At 43.9% G+C, this 12387-nt stretch overlaps 1 protein-coding gene across 2 annotated transcripts in view; it reads left to right on the plus strand.

Annotated features, from left to right (window-relative positions):
* RAB3GAP1 (RAB3 GTPase activating protein catalytic subunit 1) overlaps positions 1-12387 on the plus strand; it is a 261671-nt gene that overhangs the window by 91045 nt on the left and 158239 nt on the right. For both annotated transcript variants that reach the window (XM_077447811.1, XM_077447812.1), the window contains exon 14: positions 3113-3208. In XM_077447811.1, the coding sequence (XP_077303937.1) occupies positions 3113-3208 (96 nt within the window). The remainder of the gene's footprint in view (positions 1-3112; positions 3209-12387) is intronic.

Here is a 12387-nt window from a genome sequence, read left to right on the forward strand (position 1 = left end):
GTGGTGGCAGGTGGTATTGATTGGCGGTGGCACTGGTTGGCGCTGGCAGGTGGCACTGGTTGGTGCTGGCACTGGTTGGCGCTGGCACTGGTTGGCGCTGGCAGGTGGCACTGGTTGGTTGCAGGTGGTATTGATTGGAGGTGGCACTGGTTGGCACTGATTGGTGGCAGGTGGCACTGATTGGCATTGGCAGGTTTCACACGGAGCACTCCGTTACTGAAATGTAACAGAGGAGCTGGCGGGACCCTGCCGGGGTGTGAAACTGACAAGTAACAGAGAGGTGGATATGTCAGATTTCAGCCTGATGTCGGGGTGGGCGGGACCCGGCCGGGGTGGGTGGGACTCAGCAGCTATCAAACACCAGCCAACGATTGGGCTGCTTAAGAAAAGGGGCGGGCCACATACACGTAGCGGCCCGCCCAGATCCCATTGGCTGGTGTTTGATAGCTTGCTGGGTCCCGCCCCCACCCCGGCCGGGTCCTGCCCACCCCGACATCAGGCTGACAGATCCTCCTCTCTCCATTGCGTGTCAGTTTCACACACAGCGCGGTGCTGCAGAGTGTGAAGGAGGACGGCAGTCAGTATTAATGCTGCTGCATGTCTGGGGCATTAGAGGAAGATTAGGGCTGCTCTGTGAAAAACTGCTGCACACAATAGGTACGTATAACATGTTTGTTATTTTTGTTTAAAAATGGCCTTTATTATCAAACAACATCAAAAAACAAAAGTTGGGCTTTAACAAAATTAATCCAGTTTAAAGTCTGACCTGGTTAAAGCCGCCTTAAAGTGAAACTTGACCTAAAAGTGAAAATTCTGCACTTCCTTCTCCTCCCCCCTACTGTAACATTTGTTGGCTAAAGTTTGGCCCACCCCCTTCCCCTCCGCAACCTTATGAGACATGTCACTTGTCCCAAGAGGCAGCGGGACCAGTTTGAAAGTGCAGTGCATCCTCGCACATGTGCAATGGGGAGCTGCACTATAAAACAGCGGGAAGTCACAACTGGCTCCCACAGCCAAGATGGAGGTGGGGGGGGGGGAGGAATCCAAAGACCAGCGAAGATCTGATCCAGGCTAGGACAGTGATGGATCGGCGAGTGTCTGTTTCCTAAAAGACAGCATCTACAGTATTTGTAGCTGCTTAGTTTCTTTTTAAGGTCCCAGACATTTCATAGTCTTACCTCAAATTTCCTGTTATAGTAAGTGTGCAGGGTATCTAAATGGACACCAGAAGTAGACCCAGTCCACCCAATAATCAGCACCAAGTAACAAACATTGTGACCTGGAAAGAATGTGTGTGCTGCTCAGACTCGGTAGAAAGGGGGTATGTGAATGGTGCTGCTGCTGTTGGGCAATTGGCGGCGTTCCTGGCCCCTGCAAGCGTTCAAGGAAGAAAGCGGTAGCCCCTGGAAGTCGCACATCTAAGATGACCTAGAGAGGTGAATAGAGTGGCAATCTCAGCCTGGACCCCCCCCCCCCCACCCCCCGGAGCTTAGAGCTCTGAAGAAGTTAGCTGTCATTGGTTAACAAAACGTGACAGTGTGATGTCTGCACATTTTAGAGTGGCCTTTTATGGTGGCCAGCCTAAGGAACACCACCTGTGTAATAATCATGTTGTCTAATCAGCACCTTGATATGCCACATCTGTGAGGTGGATGGATTATCTTGGCAAAGGAGAAGTGCTCACTAACAGAGATTTAGACAGATTTGTGAACAATATTTGAGAGAAATAGGTCTTTTGTGTACATAGAAAAAGTCATAGATCTTTGAGTTCAGCTCATGATAAATGGGGGCAAACACAAAAGTGTTGCAAAAGAATAATTTTGCTCAGTATATATAATGAAGCCAGCTACTCCATAACATTCATTGCATCAATCCTTTATTGGCTACATAGTAGGGGTGCAACGGATCTGCACCGATCCGTGATCCGAACGGGTCACCCCGCTCGGATCGGCACACGCTGCGATCCGCAGTCTCGGCCTTAGGAAAGGCAGCGGCTTCGGCTTAGTTCCGGAGCGGCGGCCAACTTGGTGCACCCTTCGGCGTTTACAATGTGATCGCTCCGTCAAATGACAGAGCGATCACTTGTAAACAAACCGGCGTCATGGTGACGCCGGTACCTCTCTCCCCTCTCTGTACAGATCTGTACAGTGGAGGGGAGAAATCGGATGGCAGCAGCGCTGTGGGCTGGATCTGTAGTGCCCACAGCACTGCTCTGTGACAATTGCAGTCACAGCCATCCCTCCATACTCTGCAATACCCTGCCATGCAGTACCCTGCCAATACTCTGCAATACCGTGCCAATACTCTGCAATACCGTGCCAATACTCTGCAATACCGTGCCAATACTCTGCAATACCGTGCCAATACTCTGCAATACCCTGTCAATACTCTGCAATACTCGGCGATACCCAGCCATACTCATCCATAGTCAGCCAATATTACATTGGGGGAGATGACGTGGATGTTACAGTGGGGGAAATGTATATTACAGTGGGGACTATATGAATTTTCATAGGTTTTTGCAAATTCATTTATTTGCTGATCCGAAAAATGATCCGATCCGTGACTCTGATCTGAGGAATGATCCGATCCGTGAGTTTTTTGATCCGTTGCACCCCTCCTACATAGCAGGTTCAGCAGTAACATGCTAACCGTTTTGGCCGAAGCCTTAATCCTTCAATAGTCCTTCAAGACTTTGGCAAAACTCGTGCGTTAGTGCTGTAAATTTCCATGTTGCCAAAAAAGAATTGATGCAATGGATGCTACTGAGTGGCCGGCTTCATTACATTATCCAAATCGCAATCTGTTGGGTAGAGGTCAATAACAAGATAAAAAGGTGGAAGAGTTGAGTTGGGCTTCGTTTTGGGATTTTGAAAACTTTGGTTTGTCCTCAGAAATTTTTAGAGTTCTAAGGAGGAGTTCTTGACAATCTCCCATTCCTATACACTTCACATTCATGGAAAACAATAGCTATATTTTCTTCTTGCACCGATTTAAAAAAATGCAAAATTCACAGTGCTGGAGAGGTTTAGTTTAGAACAACCATTAAAGAGTGTCTTATTGCCTCTTTCCCATGTGTCTTCACACTTCTTATTTCTTCTTTTTCTTCCAGTTCCTGTTTCCAGATGCAAAATCACTGGATGGAGGGGAGCCAAAGCCCAGTGGATCTGCTGGAGATATTGCAGCTGATGCAGACAGTGATGAATATGTAAGTATACAAGCCAACCAGTTGTAAGTGTACCATGGTGGTGGTCCACAGAGTACTTACGTATGTGGAACGATTTCAGGGAAACATTCATCTCATAAATCAAAAAAGACAGGACTAGGGGACCAGACTTCTGCCAGCCTTTGATGAAGAGTGTGTCCAGGAACAAAGAGTAGATTAAATGTATAACTAGAGAAGTCTTAAAACATGTTTATGGACATTTAGGGGTACTGGGAAAAATTTGAAACATTTTTCAAGGTACCTAAAGTAATGTTAAACCCAATTTTTTGCAAATTAAGATGTTGGTGGCAGCACTTCTGCTTCTGCTGTCCAATCCTTTCATTCACCCAGGTCCCCTGATCGATGCCCTTAACTACTTGCCACCCAAGCCAATTTTGACATTTCTCTCCTACATGTAAAAATATTATTTTTTTTGCTAGAAATTTACTCAGAACCCCCAAACATTTTATACATTTTAAGCATAGACCCTAGGGAATAAAATGGTTGTTGCAATTTATGTCACACCTTATTTCAACACTTTCATGAATTAGAAAAAAACAAAACAATATTTTACCCAATGTTTTTATATAATGTGAAAGATGATGTTGCGCTGAGTAAATAGATACCTAATATGTCACACTTTAAAATTACACACTCGTGGAATGGTGCCAAACTTCTGTACTTAAAAAATCTCAATAGACTACGCTTTATTTTTTTTTAGCATTAGAGGAGGTCTCGTAATCGAAGCAATACCTCATGTGTGGTATGAATGCTGTTTACATATACAGGCGCAACCTACGTTTGAGGGGACAGGAGCGCTTTTTATTTATTTTCATTTCAATTTTTAATTTTGTGATCACTTTCTTTCCTGTTACAAGAAATACAAACATCTCTTGTAATAGGAATAGGGCATGATAGGTCCTTATTACAGAAAGATCTGGGGTCTATAAGTCCCCTTATCTTTCCTCTATGCTGGAAAGCCTGAGTTAAAAAAAAAAAAATCTGAAAAACTCAGGCTTTCCAGCAAAAAAAAAAAAAAAAAAAAGGCAGCGTTTACATCTGCCTTGGCCGAAAGTGACACCATGATGTTGCTTCTGGCCTCCGAGGATCATAGAGCTAGCCCGTGATCATCTGGTCCATGGACAGCTCTATGGTAAACCGCCACTGCTGGCGGATTCTGGCTCCTTGATCACATGGGCGCTATGTGATGGCTTTTTAATTTAATTTTTTTTTAAATTTAGAATGAGAAACAATACATGTGGATACAGAGAGTAATATCTCAAACATAAATCAACAGTAGGGTAACAATTGAGGTGAAACAAGTACTAGACTGATATAGGAGTAGAGTTGACGATTGCCGGGGACATCAATCCCAGCTCATACCAATCTACAGGCCAATTGTCGGGTAACATGAATGATAAGCCGGTCTGTTTGGTATTGGTTCCCGCACCCTCCAACACCCCTCTGGGGATCAAACTGTGCCGCAGGGGGCCGGTCCCGGTATGTGATAGCTTTTAAAGTGCAGGGAATCGCCTGCTGGAAAAAAAGATATCTGATGCCTGTAGCAGCAGGCATCATTCAGATATCGCCACTTTAAATCCCCAACGTCATATGACGTTAACCCAGGGGAAGTGGTTAATTTCACTTGTAAGGGCTTGCTCCTTGGCTTACAGGATCCCTAATGAAGCCACCTTTATGTACATGCTCACAGAATATCTTTTCCGCCTCCTTGTTTTGCGCTGGACACATGGAGGAAAAGAATGAAGCATGCACAAGAGCACTAGTAATGATGGGACATCTAGTCCTTTTTTATATTTAGAGTGCACTCTCCCAACTACAAGTTTGGAGCAGCCATACGGAGGATCCTGAAAGGTGTGCCGCTTAAAGGGTTTGTTCACTTTTGCAGAAAAACTGCCTATGCAGTTAAGGAGCAATAAGAGATCAAAACACTATGCTGCTATGAACAATATTGAATTATGTACCTTCTATTGCTGTAGGCCATTTTCGCCTTTTCAGAAGTCTGCCCTAGCCAGTGTTTCCTGGCTGTTGCTAGGACATGACGCTTCACCTGACAGTCTAGCCATTGATGCCAGCCTCTGCCATCACATGAGCTTGCTTTCTCTTTCGAATTCAGAACGTTATGTATGCACCCTGATTCATTGCAGTAGATCTAAGCTCAGCACAACAATGATACGGTAGATAGTGTGCACTGTTCTGCTGTTTTACTTTGAGGATGGATTGCTCCACAGTACCTGCAGCTACAGAGGTCATTGAGAACTTCTTTTTAAGTTCATTTACTACTTGCTAAGAAAATGTAAATACTTGTCCCTAGTCTGGCCACAAATTCACTTTAAAACAGAGGTTTATTGATCCCAGTTGAGTCTCCTCTGTGAATACATAGACACAGTGGGAGAGATTGAGCAATGTCGATTCAGTTATCTGTCTATAATTTTTTTTCCGTTCAACTCGCTGAATGACAAAAAAAACAAACAAAAACTGTAGTATGTACCCAGCCTAAGACCCCTTTCACACTGGGACCGCGCCATGTTGGTGGTAAAGTGTCACTAGTTTTAGCAGGGCTTTATCTGCAGTTTTCGGACACTAGCAGAGTGCTTTTAACCTCCGCTAGTGGCCAGACAAAGGGTTAAAAGTGCCCGTGTTGCAGCACTACCAAAGCACTTTGCAGGCGCTTTGGCAGTGCTTCCTATTCATTTCAATGGGCAGGGCTTTTGGGAGCGGTGTATACACCACCTCTAAAATGCTGCTTGCAGGACTTTTTTCCCATCCTTACTAGCACACCACCTCAGTGTAAAAGCACTTGGGCTTTCACACTGGGGAGGCTTGAGAGGCGCTTTACAGGCACTATTTTTAGCGCTAAAACGCCTGAAAAGCACCTTTATTGTGGAAGGGGTCTTAGTCTTTCAGGAGATTGCAAGTCATGTAAAACTGCTAATGAGGAGATAATGGCGTTGGGGAAAACCTATTAGTGCAGCATTATAGCTGTCTTAAAGCAGCTCGGGTTAAAACCTGTAAGGTCCAACAAATACAAGGTTCCCTTTAAGAACAAATCTTTGTGTTCACCATGAATTAATAAAGCCCCTGAAATGACCACTATAATAACCGTGATTGTTAGTAAAGCATGTCTGCTTTGCTCGGTGCCTGGAGTTATCTGCAATGTGGTGACTGCTGACACCAGTTCTAGTAATTGCTGCTGTATAATCAGAAACCTACTGTATTCCTTCAAGGATAATTAGATTTTAACAACTTACAAGGGACAATAAACCTAAATTATAGTTGGGCTTATATAAAAGAGCTATTAATAGCTTTCTCAAAATAAGTATGTAAAACTTTGTAGAAGTTATCAGGGCTAAGTATTTTTGTGATGAAGTTTAGATCCAAGAAGAGGGGGGAATATTCTCTTGCACACAACAGGCTTCCTTCAGTTTTTTTCAGCTACTTCCTGTCTATATAGAGCTTCATGACCAGGGCCGCTGATAAGGCAGTACAGCCAGCCCTCCTGTACCAGGCCCCATCAATTCAAAAGGAGGGCAAGGGTATCTGCCGAGCAGGAGGGCTGTCTGTACTGCTCTATTGCAGACACTGAGCCTCTTGTCCCACCCACTGCAGCACTGCCGGCTTCTCCTTCTCTCCCTCCCTCCAGCTGTGCTGCAGTGGGATCAGTTCAGGCATCTACACCCCCCCCCCCCCCCTATCTTCCTGCTGTTAGGGCTGCCCTGTGTGCCCTTTTCCCATGCACTGCTGCTGGCTTCTATCCATTCCTGCTGGCAGCTGCTAAAGGTACACAGGACCAGCACAATCTTGAGACCCGTCACCCAGTTGGCTGAAAGGACAGGTGATCCTATTGCACGCCTAGGAGGAGGGGAGGAGCCACACACTGGAAGCCGCTGTGATGGCGGAGAGGACACAGATCTGCTGTTTGCCCCCCGCTAACTGCCTATGGGTTAAGTGCCGGCAGGCAGAGTAGGGGAGTTGTTTGCCGCCCCCCCCCCTTCAAAAAATAACCCCAACTGCCACTGATGGCAACCCCTTCATTACCCGGCCATTTTCTAGTTTTCAGCACTTTTCAGTGTTAGTTTGGTTAACAATTACTCCGTCATGCAACATTATACCCAAATTAATTTTATATCATTTTTTTTTTAACACCAATAGCTTTCTTTTGGTGGATTTAAAAAAACACTGGGTGGAAAAAAGACCAAAAACCTTGAAAACAAAAAACAGTTTCTCATTTTCTTTTAAGTTTAAAGTTTAAAAAGACACGCACCCATTTATTGAAACTGGAAGAGAAGCGGTTTAATCGCAAACTGCATAGAGGGTTCTTTTCTGTCAGAGCGGTGATGATTTGGAACTTCCACAAGCAGTGGAATCAGCAGGGAGGGCTAGTTTCGGAAATTTTTTTAGAGGGGCATTTTAAAAACATACAGCCAGCCATGGACAAAAGTTTTAAGAATGACACAAATATTCATTTTCACAAAGTCTGCTGCTTCAGTGTTTTTAGATTTTTTTTTTGTCAGTTGTTACTATGTATACTGAAGTATAATTACAAGCATTTTGTAAGTGTCCGAGGCTTTTATTGACAATTTTTATTAAGTTTATGCAAAGAGTCAATATTTGTAGTGTTGACCCTTCTTTTGCAAGACCTCTGCAATTCTCCCTGGCATGCTGTCAACCAACTTCTGGGCCACATCCTGACTGATGGGAGCCCATTCTAATCATTGCTTGGAGTTTGTCAGAATTTTTCTTTTTTTTACCCGCCCTTTGAGGATTGACCACAAGTTCTCAATGGGATTAAGGTCTGGGGAGTTTCCTGCCCATGGACCCGCAATTTCAATGTTTTGTTCCCCAAGACACTTAGTTATCACTTTTGCCATATGGCAAAGTGCTCCCATCAAGCTGCAAAAGGCATTGTTCCTCATCAAACTGTGCTTAGATGCAGAAGTGGCTGTCGGAGGAGGATTTTGTACCATTCTTTATTTATGGCTGTATTCTGAAGCAAAAATTGTGATTGAACCCACACATGAATGGTCTCAGGATGCTTTACTATTGGCATGACACAGGACTGATAGTAGCGCTCCCCTTTTCTTCTCCGAACAAAGTTTTTTTCTGGATAACTCAAACAATTAGAAAAGGGGATTCATCAGAGAAAATTACTTTACCCCAGTAAAGCACGCTCTGCCCTGGTGGTTCCCCCGAGAAAACACTCCTGGCGCGTGCTGGACTTTCTTGGGCATCCTTAATACATTTTTTTTTTTTTATGGGATTAAGTTAATTTTCATGTCAAAGAGGGACTTTGCAATGAATTGCAAGTCATCTGATCACTCTACAAAACAGTCTGGAGTATGTGCAAATTACCATCATAAAAAACGGAGGCAGCAGACATTATGTAAATTAATATTTGTGTCATTCTCAAAACTTTTGGCCATGGCTGTACAGGGATATGGGATTTCATATTGACATAAACGCACACACCAGAGTTTGAACTGGTTGGACTGGTGTCTTTAGCAGACCAATTTGATGCAGTGTGTGGTGTATGGTCTGAGCACTGACAGGCTGACCCCCCACCCCTTCAACCCTTCAACCTCTGCAGCAATGCTGGCAGCACTCATACGTCTATTTCCCAAAGACAACTTCTGGATATGACGCTGAGCACGTGCACTCGACTTCTTTGACTGACTGACCATGGCAAGGCCTGTTCTGAGTGGAACCTGTCCTGTTAAACCGTTGTATGGTCTTGGCCACCGTGCTGCAGCTCATTTTCAGGGTCTTTGCAATCTTATAGCCGAGGCCATCTTTATGTAGAGCAACATTTTTATTTTATTTTTTTCAGAGCTCTTTGCTTCCAGGTATCAGAATGAGAGAGTGAGAGCGATAACAACCCCAAATTTAACACAACTGCTCCCTATTCACATCTGAGATCTTGCAACACTAACGAGTCACACCATACCGGGGAGTTAAAATGGATAATTGGGCCCAATGTGGACATTTTCACTTAGGGATGTACTTGCTTTTGTTGCCAGCGGTTTAGACATTAATGGCTGTGTGTTGAGTTATTTTGAGGGGACAGCAAATTTACACTGTTATACAAGCTGCACACTCACTAATTTACATTGTAGCAAAGTGTCATTTCATCAGTGTTTTCACATGAAAAGACAGAATAAAATATTAACAAAAATGCGAGGGGTGTACTCACTTTTGTGAGATACTGTATATATTTCTATGTATGGAAACCCCTGAAATTACCCTTTTTTAGCAAGCTGAACACTCTAATGTCACGTGCACACGATCGAATTGTCTGGCGGAATTGGTCCAGCAAACAGTCCGCCGGATATTATAACGAACGGACTTGGCCACACACGGACGCTCCGAAAGTCCGGCGATTTCTAACGCGATGACGTACAGAATGTACGACGGGACTAGAAAAAGGAAGTTCAATAGCCAGTAGCCAATAGCTTCCTTTTCGTACTTGCTTCAGAGCATGCGTCATTCTTAGTCCACCGGACTAGCACACTGACGAACGGATTGTCCGCTGACAGCCAAGTCCGGCGCACAAATTTTGAGTCAAAACGACTTTCTATTGTCTGCCGGACTTTACGATGAAAAAGTCTGCTGGAGCCCACACACGATCGAATTGTCCGGTGTACTGTGACAATTCGATCGTGTGTATGCGGCATTAGGTGATCTCATTGTTTGCCATGATTTTTTGGAAGCTGAGAAACATGCAGGTACTGCGGGGTTAAACATAATGCTTGGTAATGGTGCACTAGATTCATTGATGTACAAGTCATACACAGAGGGAAGAGGTAGTGAAGGGGTTAATGTACAGGTCACATACAGTAGCAGGATGGAGGTGAAGGGGTTGATGTTCAGATGGAAAGAATATGGGAGGTGAAAGGGTTATTTTACAGTTCACATGGTGGACAGTATTGAAGTTACTATGTGTTGGAGAGGAGTGGAAAGGAAGAGCAGGAAAGGTTGAGAAAAAAGATTCCTTTGTCACAACAGCAAAATGAATGGACCAGCAGCTGTAACTGCTGATCCATTCATTCTGTCCCTAAACACAATTACCGGATCTCTTTGCTTTTGCTGTTGGACCAGCACTGTAAATAGTACCATGTGATCGCTGTGAGGCCCAGTCACAGCAATTACAACTACCATTCGTGTCAGCTGGGTACACAGCAATCACCCAGAGGATCGGCTGCTGAAGGGCTATTTATCCAGTGCCCTTCCAAAATGGCACCAAGTAAATAAAGGGCCACCGAACCGCCATTGATAGACATACTATGGTATGTAAGTGGTTAAAGCGACAGCCAGGGTCTGTCTGAAAATTGCGAGCTGTGAGTTCTCTAATGACATACATAAAACACCCATAATCCTCTGATAGACTGTAATCTTAGCCTGGGCTGGGCTGATCTGGGGGCAATGTTTTTTTTTTTTTTTTTTTTTTACTTTCTTTTACTATTTTACTCAAAATAATAATGTGATATGGAGTTGCTGACATGTGAAGTGTGAATTTTAATGATGCGTCCACTTTAATCTTTTCGTATAGGTCTGCTTTAATGCTTCTATTGCTGGAAAAGGTGGTTTCACAAAACACATTTTGGAGATTCATTACAGCATACTTACTCCATTTTATAAAAAAAAAAAAAAAAATATCTATTTATTTTTTTAGGAGAACAGTATAATGTTAAATAATAGCTAATTTGAGCTTAAAGCAAACGGTGCAATAATATGCAAGGTCCACCTCACATATTGGGGTCTCATTGCCATTAGCTGCTTTAGGCCCCATTTACACTGTTCTGAATATCACACAAATGCACCTTGCCAATGGACATGCAATGGTGCGGTCTGCTGTCAACAATCTAAATGCATCTATTTTGGTGCATTGGGAAGCCCATTCAAATTAATAGGCTGTGTGTACGAACGCAGTGCAATAGTATGAATGGACCCTTGAAGTAAAAAAAAAAAATCCCCAAAAGATCGGTACTTACTGTTTTATTTTTTTATTTTTTTATTTTTTTAAGCATTTGTTAGCACAACATTTCATATTCCTGATATGTGTCTGCTGTACCATATACCTGTATGAAAAATAGGATTTTTACGTCATACTTACCTGTAAAATCCCTTTGAGTACATCATGGGACACAATGTCAGGCTAGTATTCATTACCTGCTCATTTATACTTCATCAGGTGAATGGGCAGTGGTAGACCAACGGTCTTCAAACAGGAAGTGATCCCCTATATAACCCCTCCCATACAGGATGTACTTTAGATTTCTAGTAAGCACTAAATCCTGAAAAAAGAGGAGAGGGACCGCTGTGTCCCATGATGTACTCAAAGAAATGAATCTTGCAGGTAAGTATGACGTAAAAATCCTATTTTCTTTTTCATACATAATGGGACAGAGAGTTAGGCTACTATTCATTGCCTGCTGGGACATCCCAGAGCAATAGCCTTGAGGGGAGGGAGACACCGTGCCAAACAATAGCCATCAGAACTTATACGGCAGCCCGCACTACACTGCGGCAGAAAGCCGGATCCTCGGCTGCTCGAACATCCACTTGATAGAATTTTATGAACGTATGCACTGAAGACCAGGTAGCAGCCTTACAAATCTGAGCCACAGATACCTGATGGCAAAAAGCCCTGGAGGTTCTTACACTCCTGGTAGAACGAGCTCTCACCCTAAAGGGGAGGAGCTTTAGGTTTTAGACCGTAGTCCTGAATGACCAATTGATGGACCCAATTGGCAATGGAAGCTGCCTGCCCCTTCTTGGGTCCTTGTGGTAAAACCAAAAAAAGGCTGATCCTCAGTCCTCACAGATCTAGACAAATAAACCTTGACTGCCCGGACAATGGCCAAAGAATGCAGTCGTCTCTCTTCAGGCGAACGCGGCTGAGAGAAAAAAAAAAGGAAAAAATGTCCTGATTTAAATGAAAGGCCGACGCCACTTTTGGGAAACAGGTCGTAACACAACTCTGTCTAGGTGAAGGATCAAGTACGGTTCCCTGCATGAAAGGGCCGCCAACTCCGACACCCTTCTACCCGAGGTGATAGCCATCAGGAAGGCTAGCTTGCGTGACAGCAAGTCTAATGGAATTTCCTTAAGACCCTTTTCACACTGGGGCGTTTTTCAGCTTTGGCGTTAAAACCCCCCCCCCCAAA

The sequence above is a fragment of the Lithobates pipiens genome, unplaced genomic scaffold (genome assembly GCF_037356315.1).
Source record: "Lithobates pipiens isolate NorthernLeopardFrog02 unplaced genomic scaffold, aLitPip1_a1.2 Scaffold_22, whole genome shotgun sequence".
Classification (NCBI taxonomy): Eukaryota; Metazoa; Chordata; class Amphibia; order Anura; family Ranidae; genus Lithobates; species Lithobates pipiens.